At 54.5% G+C, this 14,836-nt stretch overlaps 8 protein-coding genes across 8 annotated transcripts; 2 read left to right on the top strand and 6 right to left on the bottom strand.

The window, feature by feature from the left end:
• Positions 1-174: 174 nt before the first annotated feature.
• On the bottom strand, positions 175-1,785 carry PG997_013322 (uncharacterized protein; the record flags this gene model as incomplete). Its single annotated transcript, XM_066817636.1, is given in 3 exon segments — positions 175-956; positions 1,013-1,611; positions 1,628-1,785. 3 exon segments carry the CDS (start codon positions 1,783-1,785, stop codon positions 175-177), a joined length of 1,539 nt encoding a protein of 512 aa, XP_066663328.1.
• Positions 1,786-2,451: 666 nt separating this feature from the next.
• PG997_013323 (uncharacterized protein) lies at positions 2,452-3,244 on the bottom strand (the record flags this gene model as incomplete). The annotated part of the gene is made up of 2 exons (XM_066817637.1): positions 2,452-2,511; positions 2,711-3,244. 2 exons carry the CDS (start codon positions 3,242-3,244, stop codon positions 2,452-2,454), a joined length of 594 nt encoding a protein of 197 aa, XP_066663329.1.
• A 630-nt stretch (positions 3,245-3,874) lies between these two features.
• PG997_013324 (uncharacterized protein) lies at positions 3,875-4,600 on the bottom strand (the record flags this gene model as incomplete). Its single annotated transcript, XM_066817638.1, has 1 exon — positions 3,875-4,600. The coding sequence occupies one exon, from the start codon at positions 4,598-4,600 to the stop codon at positions 3,875-3,877; it is 726 nt and encodes a 241-aa protein (XP_066663330.1).
• Positions 4,601-5,570: 970 nt separating this feature from the next.
• On the bottom strand, positions 5,571-6,796 carry PG997_013325 (uncharacterized protein; the record flags this gene model as incomplete). Its single annotated transcript, XM_066817639.1, has 4 exons — positions 5,571-5,763; positions 5,820-6,617; positions 6,681-6,697; positions 6,764-6,796. The coding sequence occupies 4 exons, from the start codon at positions 6,794-6,796 to the stop codon at positions 5,571-5,573; spliced, it is 1,041 nt and encodes a 346-aa protein (XP_066663331.1).
• Positions 6,797-7,585: 789 nt separating this feature from the next.
• PG997_013326 (histone acetyltransferase type B catalytic subunit) lies at positions 7,586-9,214 on the top strand (the record flags this gene model as incomplete). The annotated part of the gene is made up of 4 exons (XM_066817640.1): positions 7,586-7,598; positions 7,662-7,934; positions 7,993-8,320; positions 8,365-9,214. 4 exons carry the CDS (start codon positions 7,586-7,588, stop codon positions 9,212-9,214), a joined length of 1,464 nt encoding a protein of 487 aa, XP_066663332.1.
• Positions 9,215-9,669: 455 nt separating this feature from the next.
• PG997_013327 (pyrroline-5-carboxylate reductase) lies at positions 9,670-10,946 on the bottom strand (the record flags this gene model as incomplete). The annotated part of the gene is made up of 2 exons (XM_066817641.1): positions 9,670-10,631; positions 10,883-10,946. 2 exons carry the CDS (start codon positions 10,944-10,946, stop codon positions 9,670-9,672), a joined length of 1,026 nt encoding a protein of 341 aa, XP_066663333.1.
• Positions 10,947-11,454: 508 nt separating this feature from the next.
• PG997_013328 (CTD kinase subunit gamma) lies at positions 11,455-13,029 on the top strand (the record flags this gene model as incomplete). Its single annotated transcript, XM_066817642.1, has 3 exons — positions 11,455-11,707; positions 11,765-12,120; positions 12,268-13,029. The coding sequence occupies 3 exons, from the start codon at positions 11,455-11,457 to the stop codon at positions 13,027-13,029; spliced, it is 1,371 nt and encodes a 456-aa protein (XP_066663334.1).
• Positions 13,030-13,720: 691 nt separating this feature from the next.
• Positions 13,721-14,479, bottom strand: PG997_013329 (mitochondrial 54S ribosomal protein bL12m; the record flags this gene model as incomplete). The annotated part of the gene is made up of 2 exons (XM_066817643.1): positions 13,721-14,044; positions 14,273-14,479. The coding sequence occupies 2 exons, from the start codon at positions 14,477-14,479 to the stop codon at positions 13,721-13,723; spliced, it is 531 nt and encodes a 176-aa protein (XP_066663335.1).
• Positions 14,480-14,836: the final 357 nt, after the last annotated feature.

Consider the following 14,836-nt stretch of genomic DNA (forward strand, 5'->3'; position numbering starts at 1 on the left):
CAGAAGACTTCGACTAGTAAATCCGATTTTCGATGCACCGATTGATCGAATGCCAGAAAAGTGACCACGGGGGGTCTATACGTCACCACAGCTGACTTTGTGTAGGAATGAAATGCGCTAAATCGCAGTAGGGAATCTGATTAGTGCTTATGGCTACTGTTCTTTTTTTTTTTTTTAACGCCCCCACAAGTCAATGTCAATGGTGAAGATCTCCTCGCCCAGCATTAGTCCATGCTGCATTTTGACTTGGATCCGAGAGTCCCCTTGAGCCGTGCGAACGACCTTGAATATGTCGGCGTCACGGAGCTCACTGCAGTTTGCCGCCATCGCCGCTCCGGCCACCTCGTCTGCCGACCGGGCCGAGGGTGTCGGGTACGTGATGAGGTTTGCCTGAACACCCCCACCGGCGACCTGAATGAAGGCGACCACGACATGCCGAACGTCCGGGTGGTGCTTGTCACTTAAGACTAGCACTCGACGGCGCAGCACGTTAGACGCTCGTGTCGAGGCCTCAAAGATTCTCAGTTCCCAATTGTACACCTCTCGGGGGCCTACTTCGACAATTTGGAGCGGTTCGGCCACGGTCCGGATCCACATGCGCGGCAAGCCCGACTTGGTCTTCAGGCCGCGTCCTCGGCCTTCCAATATGGCGGAGCTCTCGAGGATGCAGATCCTGCGCCGTTCCAGCTTGGCCAGACTGGCCGAGGAGTTTACGGGAACCAGCTGGGTCGCTCGAGCTTGGCGTTGGCAGAGAGCCAGCCGTCCTGGCTTTCCTGGGTACAGTGCCTCGACCTTGATACCAAGAGGACCTCGGAAGTCGCCTACGTAGCGGCTGGACAATACAATGACCATGGTGCCTCCTTCCTCCTCGATTACGGGGCCTTCGATTTGCAGACCTCGCGGCGTCATGGAGAAGTGATCGAGTTCCAAGGCCCATTTCGACACGAAATGCACAACTGCGCCAGTTCGCATGAAGCAACTGGGCGACGGAGCCAGAGCACTCGGCAAACACCCCCAGAGGCCTCTTCCGATGGAAGCCAGGCCAAGATGGAGTCATCTGTGCTGGTACGGATAATCTCTTCCTGCAGCCGTCGGAAGGCGCGCTCGGCGCCCTCCCCGTACAGCGGGGTCATGTTGATTTCGAAGATGCCGAAGAGAGAGTAGGCATGGTCTTCGCCCCGCGTGGCCTCCCTGCTCGCGGCCCAGGACATCCTCTGCGCGGTGCTGGCGACTTTGTACCCGTCGGGCTCCATCAGGACGCCAGTCGATATGCCCGTGATGCCGGCGATCGTCTGACACAGTTCTGCTTTGGTGCCTATGCTCTTCCACTCGCGCGAGTAGAAGGCGACATGATTCGGGGCGATGAGCTCCTGCAGCGTCCAGCTCCGGCGGAACCAACGGCTCTGGCCCAGCACGGACGGGGCCTTCCGGTTGTAGTCGTGGGACGACGAGTAGTCGCTGAGGTACACGTAGCAGGCCTCGGCGTTGCGGTACCACTCGAACATGGAGTTGATGGCCTCGGAGAGCTCGGAGCTGGACGTCTTGTCGATGCAGCACGTGTCGACCCATAGGTACCGGAACTTTTGCTCGCGGGCAAGGTCAATGGCTCCCCTTCAGCTTGGCGTACCCGGCCTTGTCGCGGCACCCGTAGAGTCCTGCCTCATTGAAATCTTGAAAGGTGATTTCTGTATTGTCCCACGTGTGCGATAGAATGGCGTACGGCTTGAAACTAGCGCATGCCGTCTTTTGCACAAGCTGCTTGAGTATTGTGTCGATGCATCTCATTTTGGTGAAATTGGAAGCGCTGTGAGACTCGCAATGGCTTAATCAACAAAGTTCATAGAAGTTGAAGGAGCCCATCGCAGGTTGGCCAACTCCGTTCGGCTGAATGAAAAGCACGTGCTGCACGCATTTGGTTTCCGCCAGTCAAATCCGACGGATGATTGAGGGAGATGGTAGATGTGAGCCATGTTATTTGTCAATCGCCAGGCCTTTTCTGTCGAGCCGAGGTAGGTGGCTTCGGTGTAGCATTCTGGTTTCTGTCGCACCTTCCCTAGAATCCACCTATCATAGAGGGAGCGTGACGGGATTCGAATGACTCCAACTGTATTTGAAGTGGCGTTGCGTTCCATATAGCTGGTTGCCGAGCTCTCGCGGGGTTAGTCCTCGGCAATGGCGCCTACGCATCACCGGCATGCGGGAATCCTACAGAAGGCCGCCGCCTCGCTTTGGCGCCTCTCGCTGGCTCTACGCAACTAGCAACCGGACCATGTCGACACTGGGCAGTAACTAGGTCACCAGTCGTCTGCTGATACGGTGATGATTGCCTGACTGTGCTGCCAGACACCGACACCTTCACGATGAAGTGTGAGTCGACCACACGGTGTTGTTTTTGTCTTTCTAACAATCTATATCCCTTGCAATGCGCGTTCATGAGCCAGACGTCTCAATTCAGGATGGTTCGTAGGCCCATCCGGTGCGTGAGAAAGGAACAGCGAACGCGGGTGTTGCCTGGGGGTGAAGTAGAAACTGTACTCAATTGCGATATCATTTTCTGTAGAAGCGTCCTGTTGGCCTCGAGCCTCTGCCCAGATCAGCCAAGCCTCCTTTCAGCCAAGTCCAATTTCCGTATTTGTATCCTAGGTATCGGTACTGGAATCGACAACCCCGTTATAGTCACGAAGTCCACCCAGCAGACAACCTGGCGTACCAGTCGACCTCGCCATGCCATGTAACAGCTTTTCGGCATGTGCAGCCAGTCTTTGAACTCCTCAAAGTCCCTCTTCAGTTCTTGGGCCCAGGCTCGATAATAATGAGCTTCCGCTTCTTCGTCTCCCATGAAGTACGCCATCACGACCGCATGATATACGTATGCAATCGAGATCATCACCGACTTAATCACGACGGGATTGTCGTTTCCTTCCACGTCGGGGCTAATCTTGCACACGTAGACGAACTGCGCCAAGACAGCGGCTAGGAGGGCGCGGCTGTGGAGTTGATAGACCGCCGACCAAGAATAATCTTGCGTCATGCACCAGAGAAGGCGGGCCACCAGTGCACACGCGGTCACGACGTAGATCATCATATAGAGGTCCTCGGCAATATGGCAAGGGTCGAGTACCGAGAATGCAGAACGTGCCGAGCTGATCGTGGCGACGACGGCGATTAATCCGTAGATTATATCGAGCGCGGTGTGCCACCAGGGCCGTCTTGCTGGGCCAAGAGGAGCGCTTAGTCGATTCATATTGCAACTGTATTGACAGGTATATGGACATCTTCGCTGGTTGAGGCTGGGTGGGATGAGATGGAAGAACTTTGGTAATATTTTGGTGAAAGCAAAAAGTGATGATATATGTGTGTCCAGAGGGGGTTCTCCGAAAGATAAGTCCAAGAACCACTGCTTTCCGAGAATGTTATTTCCCGAGTTCCATGGCCCTTTCATGGGGAATCGGAGCCAGATCTTGGTTTTCTATATAATAATAGATATCGTTCGATATATACCGCTTAGACTTTATCATTCAGAATCACAGTTTGCGTTGTCCCTGGAACTGGTACCATTCGAGTAAAAGCCTGGATGACCATTTCATATTACCTGAACTAGACTTTTAAGATGACAGGAACAATTAATAACGTATATAAGTACCAAAGTCGTTATGTTGCACTGATTGCTATGAACTAAAGAGAGCCAACATAAGGCTGCGCATTGAGTGCTGGAGCAAGGCCCCCCTTTGACAAGCAATAGCTACCACCCTCATACCAAGTACATGCCAAGTTGGTGAGATCTTGAACATCGAGTCCTTGCCAAAACTCCTGAGGCAGTATGTAAGTCGACAATATCAAACCGTATGGCAGCACCATCAAAAATCGCGCCCGCCTATGCCGCCTTCTCGACATACGCCTTCAGATCAAGCCCCTGTTGCGTGTACTGCTTTTGCAGCGTGTCCTTGAGCGGGAGAAGGAGCAGCGTGCCGGGTCCCACGAAGAACGTCTCATACGAGATGTACAGCGTCGTGCCATCGCCGCGATTCACGAGGATGTTCGGGTGTTCCGATTTCGACGCCGTGCCGTGTAGCCCGTCATCGTAGCGCCACGCCGCCATCAGGTAGCGGCCTTCTGTCGTCGCCGGTTCTGCTTCTCCTTCTCCCGGGCTACCACCGTCGTCAAACGACCCCTTCATGACGGTGACAATCTCGTCGCTCGTCGTGTTAAGCAACGGTATGATCCCTGCGGTCGTGAACCGCATCTCCAGACCGACGTAGACGTCGTCGGGGGTCTTGACGACCTCGGCTGGCAGCGCAACGTTGCGGACGAAGCTGTTCCACGCCGGGTACGTCTGGAAATCCAAGAGGGCATGGTAGACCTCCTGGGGTGTTGCGTTGATGACCAGCTCCGTGCACACTAGGAACAAGCCCTTCTCGGTGCGGTAGGAGGGCGTTGGAAAGGTCTCTTGGGAGTTTGCTGCGGGGCACCGTATAGAGCCCCAGTCGAAATCGGCGTTATCGTCTCTTCTTGCAGGAGCAGCAGCGGTTTGATGAGACTCGGCACCGTGGCCAACCCAGATGAGTGCCGTTACGGCCCAGACCAACGCAGGGAGCAGCATTGTTCCTTCAATTCGACTACCAAAAGCAAACCAAATATGTTTCTGCCGTCTCACTATTGGATGTAAACTAGAAACGAAGAAGGCTGGAGAATACGAAGCACGGATGGACAATCTAGGTACGAACTTGAACACCCGATTGAGCTGACATGGTAAGTAACCAATCACGTGTCTCTCGGTTAGAAGAAAGAGTAGGATCGCGCCGTAAGCGACACAATTGTTGCGCTGATAAAATAAGCCTCAACTGCTGCGGCTGACGGCTGAAATCGTACGATTGGTTGTGCTCACACATCGTGACCTCCGCCGGCTAAATCAACCAGGCGTTTCTGTTTTCAACCACCGCAGCTTTACAATGATCTTCATAAGTCGCTTGGTATGCCAAACCGGAGAAGAAGCTTGCTTGTTGTGTCGGCTTTTCTGTAAAGGGGCTTGGGCTCCTACATGACTCCGTATAATGCTCAAAATGCCAAGTAACTGACGAGAGTTGGTGATTGTTCCCAAATTGTACAAATCTACAGATATCCAAGCCAAAGTTGCCCAGCATTGATAGTAGCTAAGGACGAATTAGCCAATGTTCAAAGAAGACTGGATGCTTGAAGGCCGCCCCTTGAATCGCATTGGGACGAATACATTTCGTTTGTGTAAACAGTGAGCAAAGTGATAGGTGTAAAATATTCTTTGAAATGACCCAAGTAAACAAACGGGTAGCTGAACTGCAATGAGACAAGGCTGCAACGCAATCAATACTTTCAATGGGGGTATAATCCTATCCTACATCCCGTCACTATCACCTCGATTCGCTGCTTGCAATTATACGCCTTGTCCTCCAAATCCAGCAATCTACGCTGTAGTAATGTCGCCCTGTCCATAATGGCGGCGCTTTCGTCTATCCCTGCAATCCGTGCCGGCCGTACATCAGTGGAAAAGGACGGTATATCTATAATCCTGCGTGATCATGTCACGTCATACCAAGTCACGAGCTGTGGTGATGACCGAATTGCGTCAACATAGGAATCAGCATGCCAACAACAGTAGCGAGCGTGTCTCGCATCTGGGGTTTCGGTTGCTTCCGTTGAGATGTGTGGCTGTCAGCATAGCCGTTGGGACTGGAACTATGCTCATGGCCCGCGCCATCGCCTTCTTGCATCGCATGCATAGCGACGTAACTGTTCTAGATGTCAGTACAGATCCTTCGAAAGCAACACACCACGGCGTTACTCACAGAAAAGTTCCAGCTGAAAAGAGTAGCAACATCCCAGTCCACCACTGGCTCACGTGGCTCTCGCCATCGGGACCTATGGTGCCACCACCAAGCAGTTTCACGAGAATGAAGGTTGCCCATGCGCCAAAAGGGGATGCCAAACTGAATACGATCAAGTGGCCTCTAGCCGCGCGCTTCGACAACCCTTGCTTCAGGAGAATCGATGTCAACCCAAAAGCGGCAGGCGCCTTGTGCACCATGATGGCGATGAATATAATGAATCCGAGCTGCATATCCGACGCAGTGGCCGAAGCGCCTATAGCGATTCCATCGGCTGCGGCATGGATGACAAGCCCGATGGTGGTCGCGAGGCTCCTTGATTGTTTCGGGCTGGGCGCAAGAGAGCCCAGAAAGCCTTCGGTCTCTTCCTCATCTACAGGTCTCGTTGTGCCTGCCAGATTGCTGAGGCTGATATGTCTCGGCGCGGGGGGTTGTTGGAAGTTTTCGGAGGCATGTCGCGGTAGCCGGTCGATCAGGAACATGAGCACAAAGCCCAGAATAAGCGAAAGACCGATGTAGAAGGTGGGAACTGGCTCCGGTGGTTTATTGCCAGAAGGGATCGACGTTGGTGGATCGTCCTCTCGGGCCTTGAGATGGTTATGTCCCGACAGCGAAGCGTCTGATATCGCCTCGACTCCCTCGGGTATGATGACTATGAGCGACGTGCCGACTAGTAGCCCAATGCCGATACTCGATATCAGTCGTAGTTGTGCTTGCGATAGTGTCATGGAGAGGGGCAGCGCGCCGGCCAGGAAGGAGCTGATCGGTCGAGTCAGTATGCCATGTATCGCAAGGTGTCGGTCGGGGGTAATTTGCACATACGCCAAAGCCATCACCACCTGCGACATGAAGCATTAGCATCGTGAACCAATGACCACGGGCACTTCTTCCAATGGATCGCTTACCGTCTGGGCGAGCAGAACAAACACGCCTGCCATTGTAGGGGTTGAGACGCAAAACTGCCGTCGATTGGGTTTCTTGACAGTCTGTTCAGGACTTGCTACCGACGCATTGGAACTGATTAAAGGAAAACCCGGTCGAGGACGGCAGAATAGGAGAAATCGAACTAGGACAGCTAGCTGGCTGTGCTGCGTGTGTACGTGCTACGGCGACGAGAACGGCGACGACGGGCACCACCGACCAAATACCAATCCAAGCCTCCAAGGTTTTGACAGCTTTCAGCCTCCTCTTTCTTGTTTCAATGAGACCGTTACTCAGGGCAGCGGTAGCATCCCTGCAAGGGAGACGCTACACTACCGTCTCGATTCCTTGCAGATGGGTACGTCACGTCTATCCCGATTTTGCCGCCTGGGCATTTCTGGACAGGTACCGTACTTGTAATTTGCCAACTCCCCGTTAAAGAGTCAGGCAGGGTTTCAGATTCTAGCGTGCTTGAGTACCTGAACCGTGCTGCAAACGAGCCGCCAAAATACGCCAATTCTTCGCATTCAATATGTAAGCCAATTGGCACCTGGAGCGGAGCCCGTACTTTTCGTCGTTACGCGCTTCCATCGCGTCCAGCATCGCGACGCAAGGCAACCTCTGCTTAATTGGTTATCACCTGCAGACACCAGCCTTCCAGGCATTACATCTCATCACCACATCACCTTACCTCCAGTACAATCCGCAAAACTTGGGGCGCCCATTGTGCTGAAAACAACCCTCGCATTGCCTAAGCGCATCAACTCCAGATTTACCAAACCAGAGGATCGCAAGTTTTATCCAACATGGAGGAGGAGTGTATGCGATTCACCTACTTTGTCCGAGGCGGCGCATCTGCAATTTGCTAACGCCATGTTGCAGGGACTTCCGACGCCAACGAGGCTTTCACCATCTCACTGGTAACCCCCAGCGACTCTGGCCTGAAGAAAATCGACTCGTTCAATCCCAAGTTCACCTACGCCGTTTTCGAGAATGAGCAAATCTTCGGATACAAGGGCCTCAAGGTCAACCTCACTTACAACGCAACCGATATGCGACCGAACCTGTCTGTATCATGGCTCAAGAAGTTCAAGACCGTGGGAGATGCCGAGGCGGTTGACGTCCTAGAGTTGATGAAGGAGTTCCTTCCCGGAGGTGTGTTCTAATAACTCGATGATCACTTTGGTTCGTGACTAACAAACATCGCGCGCAGTGGCTTTTCAGAAGAAGAACGACTTCGAATTGGCCGTTCAACAGACACCGACCGACTGGACACCGCCCGGCGAGCTTGTCAACACCATAGAGCGAGATGGCGAGACGTATGAGGTCTGGAAGGGAAGCCTCGCCGACCCGGCAGTGAAGCAGCTGGTGAAACGTCTCCAGCTTCTTGTTCTGTTCTACATCGAGGGCGGATCATATATTGGCGAAGACGCGGATGGCAAGGACGAACCTGACTATTCCTGGCCCGCTGGTCTGTCTTCTTCCTCTACAAGAAGCCTTCGGCCGCGAACGAGCAATACCTTTTCCAGGGTTACTCGACCGTCTACCACTTCTGGCTTTACCAAACACCCACGCCCCCTGCCAGCCCGGGCAAGGCCTCGTCTCTACTTGAGCCCAAGAAGAATGACAGCTGGGAGCTTCCCTCTGGCGACTTTCCTTATACGGAATTGCCCCACCGCGCCAGGATCTCTCAGTTCCTCATACTGCCCCCGTTCCAAGGCAAGGGTGCGGGAGCCATGCTGTACAACACCATCTTTGATCTCCAGTCCAAAGATGAGTCAACCAAAGAGATCACCGTGGAAGACCCCAATGAGGCCTTTGATCTACTACGAGATCTTTGCGACATGAAGTATCTTCGCAAGAACTTCCCCGAGTTTGCCAATCTGGCTGTCAACCCTGACGTCGCTGTCGCCGACAAAGGAGCCGTTCTGCACCACAGCACGCAAATCTCCAAGAAAGACAGTAGCGCCAGCACCTCGGCCAAGGGAATTGTCGATGTTGACGCACTGGAGCAGCTGCGGCTGAAGGTCAAGATCGCCCCACGACAATTCTGGCGACTGGTCGAGATGCATCTGATGTCGAAACTTCCGCTTTCCGTCCAACCTCTACCTGACGATGAAGAGGTCGAGAGACCAGTGGCGTCAAAGGCTGACAAACATGCATACATGCTTTGGCGAATCCTTCTCAAACAGCGCTTGTATCGCCGCAACGCATCGATTCTGGGCGAATTCGAGGTCACCGAGAGAATCATCAAACTCAACGACACGCTCGACAACGTTGAATGGGAGTATGCGCGCATCTTGGAGAGACTGGAGGCACCCAAGCCCGGCGTTGGTACCCAAGCCAATGGAGCTAGTACGTCTCATGGAAAGCGGAAATCCGATGGCGAGGAAGAGGGCCCTTCCAGTAAGAAGGCAAGAGTCGATGACGAGTAAATTAGCTTGCTGTCACTATCTGCACTGTTTTTCGGGATCTCTAGGAACTACCGAAACCCAGAACTTCAACAACAAGTTCGGGAGGGTGGTTTTGTTCGGAGAGGAGTTTTTGGCCGGGTTGGCTCTCATGATACCTCCTTTGATTGCACATGGTTTCTGGGCTTGTAACTTTACGAACACACAAAATCTTCTTCCATATAAATGGAAGATACACTTCGATGCAGCAAGATTTGTTGCATGAGGTCTTATTTAAGATCGGCTCTCAGCTGCTTTGGTTTAGGAACCCTTGATGAAATGGAAAGACGTTCTTCTGAGACTTGGTCTTAGCATTCACTTCCGCCTTATTTTCTTTTGATACTCATTAGGTTCGTCTGCAGTCATGCCACAAATCTAACCCTAAGTCCATTCCATGCCGCGTTTCGTCCAGTCTATCTTGGCGCTGCAGATCGTCCGTGCTAAAATCCACCGTTGTCGGTCTGAGGGAAACGGGTTCCATTGACATTCTCCCGGCCCTTGCCAATTTGGGATGCAACAACAGTCGCTTCCCGGACTGCCCGCGAGATGGTGCCCCGCACGCGACCTTCCTCGAGCACCAGAAGGCCACCGATGGTGCATCCGCCCGGGGTAGAAATCTTGTCGCGCAAGACGGCCGGGTGTTCTCCGGCCTGAACCAACGACGCGGTACCTCGCATCGATTGCGCAGCCATGCGCGTCGCCTCGGCGCGCGGCACGCCCATGGCCACGGCACCGTCAATAGCTGCCTCCATCATGAGGGAGAAGAAGGCCGGGCCGGCGCCGCACAGGGCGGTACTCGCGTCCATAGTGTTGGGCGGCAGGTAGACGACGTCGCCGATGCGGCGGAAGATCCAGGTGACGAGGCTCGCGACAGGGGCCGGCAGCGGCGGGTCGGGCAGGGCGACCACGGTCATGCTCTCGCGGATTTGGGCCGCCGTGTTGGGGATGGCACGCACCACGCGGCAGCGGCCGTCGACCTCGGGGTCGTGCTGGGGCACGGCGCCGTGCAGCACCGTCTCGATCTGGTCTGCCGTTACGCCCACGCAGATGCTGATGAGCAGCTTGCCGTGCAGCGCCTTGCTGAGGCCGGGCTCGCTGAGCAGCTCGGACACCATGGACGGCTTGCACGCCAGCAGGATCACCTCGGCCTGCGACACCGCCGCCACGTTCTCCCGCTGCACTACCTTGACGACGGAGCTGTGCGCCCACAGCGCCTTCTTGACGCGCTTCGCGGACTCGGTTCGCCGCACGCAGGCGATGAAGCGCGAGGGCAGCCGCGAGGGGAGGGGGTCGTCCATGGGGTCGGACGTGCCGTTTTGCATGGGCGATTGGAGCGGCTTCGGGGCCTCGAGGTCGGAGAGGGAGCTCAAGATGCCTGAGAGGATGGCTATGCCCATGGTGCCTGTACAAGCGCATCATTAGCTTCGATTTTGTCGGAAGCGACTCTCGGACGGTGGCATCTTCTGGGGTACGGCGGCATGGAGAAGTATGCGCAAAGGCAATGCCTGCCTTTTACAGCCAAGTAGCCGGGTTATGGACTTCAATTTCGCTCTCAATTGCGCAAAACGAGAGGAAAGAGAGGCCGAATGGTCATAACGAAGGGAAAGGGGTTTGGGCTAGTGAACGAGAGTCTCTCCTATTGATCGCACGTACCGCAGCCCAGGACGGCCATAGTGAACTCACTGCCCTCATTAGCATGAGCAGGTAGGGCCAACATCGTGTTGAGGGGCATATTCGAACTCTGAGATTAGGTGGATATGTTTGAATATGGAAGAGAAAAAGACGTCGAGTAACACAAAAGGTCCCCCTCCTTCTTTATGAGTTGGGCAATCTGCTTAGCGGTGGAGAGCGGAGCACTTGCCGAGCTACTCCGGGGTGCCTTCGCCGACTTAGATCACGATGTCCAAGGAGGTTCCTCTGGTGCTGGAAATGCGGGAACACTCTGAAATTAAGCTGTGCAGCTACTCAACCCATCTCTGCTGCAATCGTAGCTATTAATAAATCATCCGAACCAGATTCCGCCGTCGCCTCGGGATCGGCGCATAACAATCGCAATTTATTGACGCTGGACAAAGTCACACACACCCCTGGGATTGGGATCCAAGCCCACCCGTACGCAATTAAACGTATTCGATTTGCTGGGACAGGTGACGCCAACTAGTCCCAGGATCGTCTAGCGCTCCCGCCGCCAGCACATTTGCATCAAGCCACAGATGGCGGGCTCAATGCCACCCCCCGCGCCTTCACCTCCGCCCAAGCGCTCTAATGCTGGGCGCAATAACCGCGCTAGACGCCGAGCCGCCAAGTGGAGAGGTCGGAAGAAGTCGAAGGATTCCGCCGACCTGCTAAGCCCAAGCCCAAGCTCTCCGAGCTTCAGCTCACAGGCGGCGCCTCAGCCTGCAAACCGCACCGGCAACAATCCCACTTTCGTCACTGGGTCTAATAGTTATCATGACCATATCAACGAGTCCACGCGACGTAGATATTCTGCCCGGCAACAACAGGAACAACAATTTCATCCACAACACCAACCAGCACTCCAGCAGCAAGAGCAAGAGAGACCAAGGGTCATATCAGTCGAGGAAGCTTATGGGCCTGGCTTTTACGGTAGCAAGGAATTAGGCTTCTGCTACCTGCACCCGAGCGAGCAGGCCTTTTGGCACATTGGCAACGAGGCAGCGCAGCGCCTGGTTCTCGGTCCGGATTGGAATATAGACGCCGCCAACGCGCCCAGCATGGCCGACCCGTTCGAGGTGCGCATGCGCTTCAGCGGCCAGCTGCAACATCTCAATGCTACCGTGGTCAGCGCGCAGAAGGCGGCTCAGTATGCCGTCAAGTACAGGGATCTGAGCGAGGACTTGCACAGTTGCATCCTGGAGCAACTGGAAAAGGTACGTTTACCATAACAAGTTGCACGGGATGCACATTTATCACCCGGAATTTTACATGGCGAATGATACTTGCCTGCTGCAATATGCAAGCTGCATCTCGGGTTGCTGGTAACAGAATGAGCTAACCTGGAACTCGTGCTTTGGCAGACAAACATGAATACCAGAGCCAACATTATGTACTTCATCGAGCATTTCCTCGAGATTGCATCCAAAGAGCGCCACGCCGAGTCCTACGTCCGCATGATGCAACGAGACATTATTAGGGTCGTCGATGCTGTTTGCCCCGAGGATGGATCCGGCGCCGCCAACGTCAAGGTGGTCAGAACTGTGCTGCAGGGCCTCAATGGCAAGGGCTTCCTCCTAGATCAGACCCTCACCGAGCTAGAAGAATGCCTCAAAGATCGCGATGCTTCCCAGGCGGAAGCCGGCCTGTCGTCGCCCGTCAACGGAGACGCTGTCATGTCCACTGCGTTACCTGCCAACGGCAACGCCGCCGCAAATACCACAACCGCCGCTGCCGCTGGCCACTCCTCCGGCGATGCTCGCACCACGAACGGTACCGGCCACACGACCCGACTCGACAAGCGCCAGATAGAGCAGCGCATCGAGGAGGATCGTGAACGACACAAGAGGCGGCGTGAGAACCTCTGGGTGGTCCCGCGGTCCCAGGTCGACGAGCGTGCGAAGATCATGGATGACGCGAGCGAAGTGGACGACGACGATTTCAAATTCGAGCGCGAGGAGAGAGCAGCGTTGATGGACGAGGTGGAAAACGTAAAATGCGTACACTTACGGCCTAGGCGCCAGGCGTCGCCTAACGGACGTGAGCATAGCCGCGGACGAGAGCATCGTCGTGACGATTCCATACGAAACGAAGACCGTGACCACGACCGAATGGACGAGGGCTGACCTAGTCGTTGCATACGTACGAGCCCGTCTCAGCACACTCTTTGCTTGTAGAGCCTGCATTCAGTCTCTCTGTTTCAGTCCCGGCGGCTTGGTCCAGTCCTGATTTCTGACCAAAGGCCCCCAAATTTTGATACCCGAAATGTGCAAATGATCAGCACGAGGAAGTGTGTGCCATTGCAACATTTCCACATGAACAACTTTAAATAAGACGAGACATCGAGGATATGCAATCCCGTTGCTTTGGTAGCTTACAAGATATAAACAACACATAATGATAATAAAACTCAATAAAAAGACTCAATCTTGTTCATGGTAAAAACAACGATGTTGAAGAGCTCCCAATCCGTTCTGTTCCACTTGCCAATTGATATCAATCCCCAATAGCGGGTAATGCAGATGTAGGTGATCTTTATGTATATTGTTACAAGGTAGGTTACATGTATACACTTGCCTCCTTCGTCTATCGTACCATGATCTCTCCCCCGCTCTCGCTAGAGGAGACGGGTAAAGTTGAATTCGTTATCCATAACCCCGTTCGATGTCCGCCATCTGCCCGCCATGGTATGTCCCCTTCGGCTGGTGAAATTACAGCCTTGGATGGCACTGCTATTTCCCGCAACACATGTCTCTCGAGAAATAGAGAAAATGATTCCAAGCAAGTTGGTTGATTTCTGCCCTTATATTTTCTTCTTTACTCCATGACAACGGTGGCGCCCAGCTCCTTCATGGTGGCCATGATCTTCTCGGCCTCGTCCTTGGGGACGCTCTCCTTCATCATCTTGGGCACGGACTCGACGAACTTCTTGGAGTCGACCAGGGACAGGCCGAGCAGGTTCTTGACCTCCTTGATCACCTTGGGCTTGGAGCCCGCGTCGAACGCCGTCAGCTTGATGCTGAACAGCGTCTTCTCCTGCGCGGCCGGCGCTGGCTCGTCGGCCTCCTCAACAGCGGCGGGGGCGGCGGCTGGCGCGGCGGCGAAGCCACCCACTGGCAGATCGGGGATGTTGAGGCGGGACTGTGAGGAGTTGCGAGTTAGTGTTCTAGTTCGATTCTGCCCCAAGATACATTTTCGAAGCATTATCCTTCAATCTATGCCATTGAAGTCCCCGAACCCGCAATTATGTCTGCCATTGACCAACACCATAGAGAGGTTCAAGTTGTTCATGCGCTCAAAGCTCTCCTCTCCCCTCTTAACCATGTACGTGGCGATTTCGCTGGCGGATAAAAAAGTGAAAAGGCCTACCTTCAAAGAAGCGACAAGGTCGGCGGTCTCGAGCAGGGTCAATTGGCTGATCTGGTCCACAATGGTAGCGATCTTGGGGCTCGTGCTGGCGGCGGCCTCTGTCGACTCGTGCCTCCTCTGTGCGAATGCCACGGACGGGCGCATGGTAGCCCGGGTTCGGAGCGTACGGGCGCAGCTGCGGGCTGCGAATCTGCAAGGGGTCGACATCGTGGGCGGTTGGTGGGTGGGCTTGTTGGTGGATGGGGAGGCAGAGATGCACGAAGCAGATCGGGTGGGTGGGCGTCTCGTCGGGGTTGTGTTAAAGCTTCGTGATGCCTCTCGAAGATTTTTGGCGTCCCAAAGCTCGCTGCACGACAGGCGCTGCTAGGGTGGGACTTTGGGCTGGTAGGCCTATTGGATCGCAGGCGCGCCCGGCAGCCCAGAATTCCCGCTTTCCGGGTCGCTCTCGGCGAGGTTCAGACTGCTGCTCCCAGGTACCGCAGGTGGCCCCTCACCGCCCAAATTTCCCATGCCAATTGAACTTGGCGGGACCATGAGCAGGTATGGGCAGAAAAAGTCCTTATC

The sequence above is a fragment of the Apiospora hydei genome (assembly GCF_038363865.1).
Source record: "Apiospora hydei strain CBS 114990 chromosome Unknown utg000009l_segment0_segment0, whole genome shotgun sequence".
NCBI lineage: Eukaryota > Fungi > Ascomycota > Sordariomycetes > Amphisphaeriales > Apiosporaceae > Apiospora > Apiospora hydei.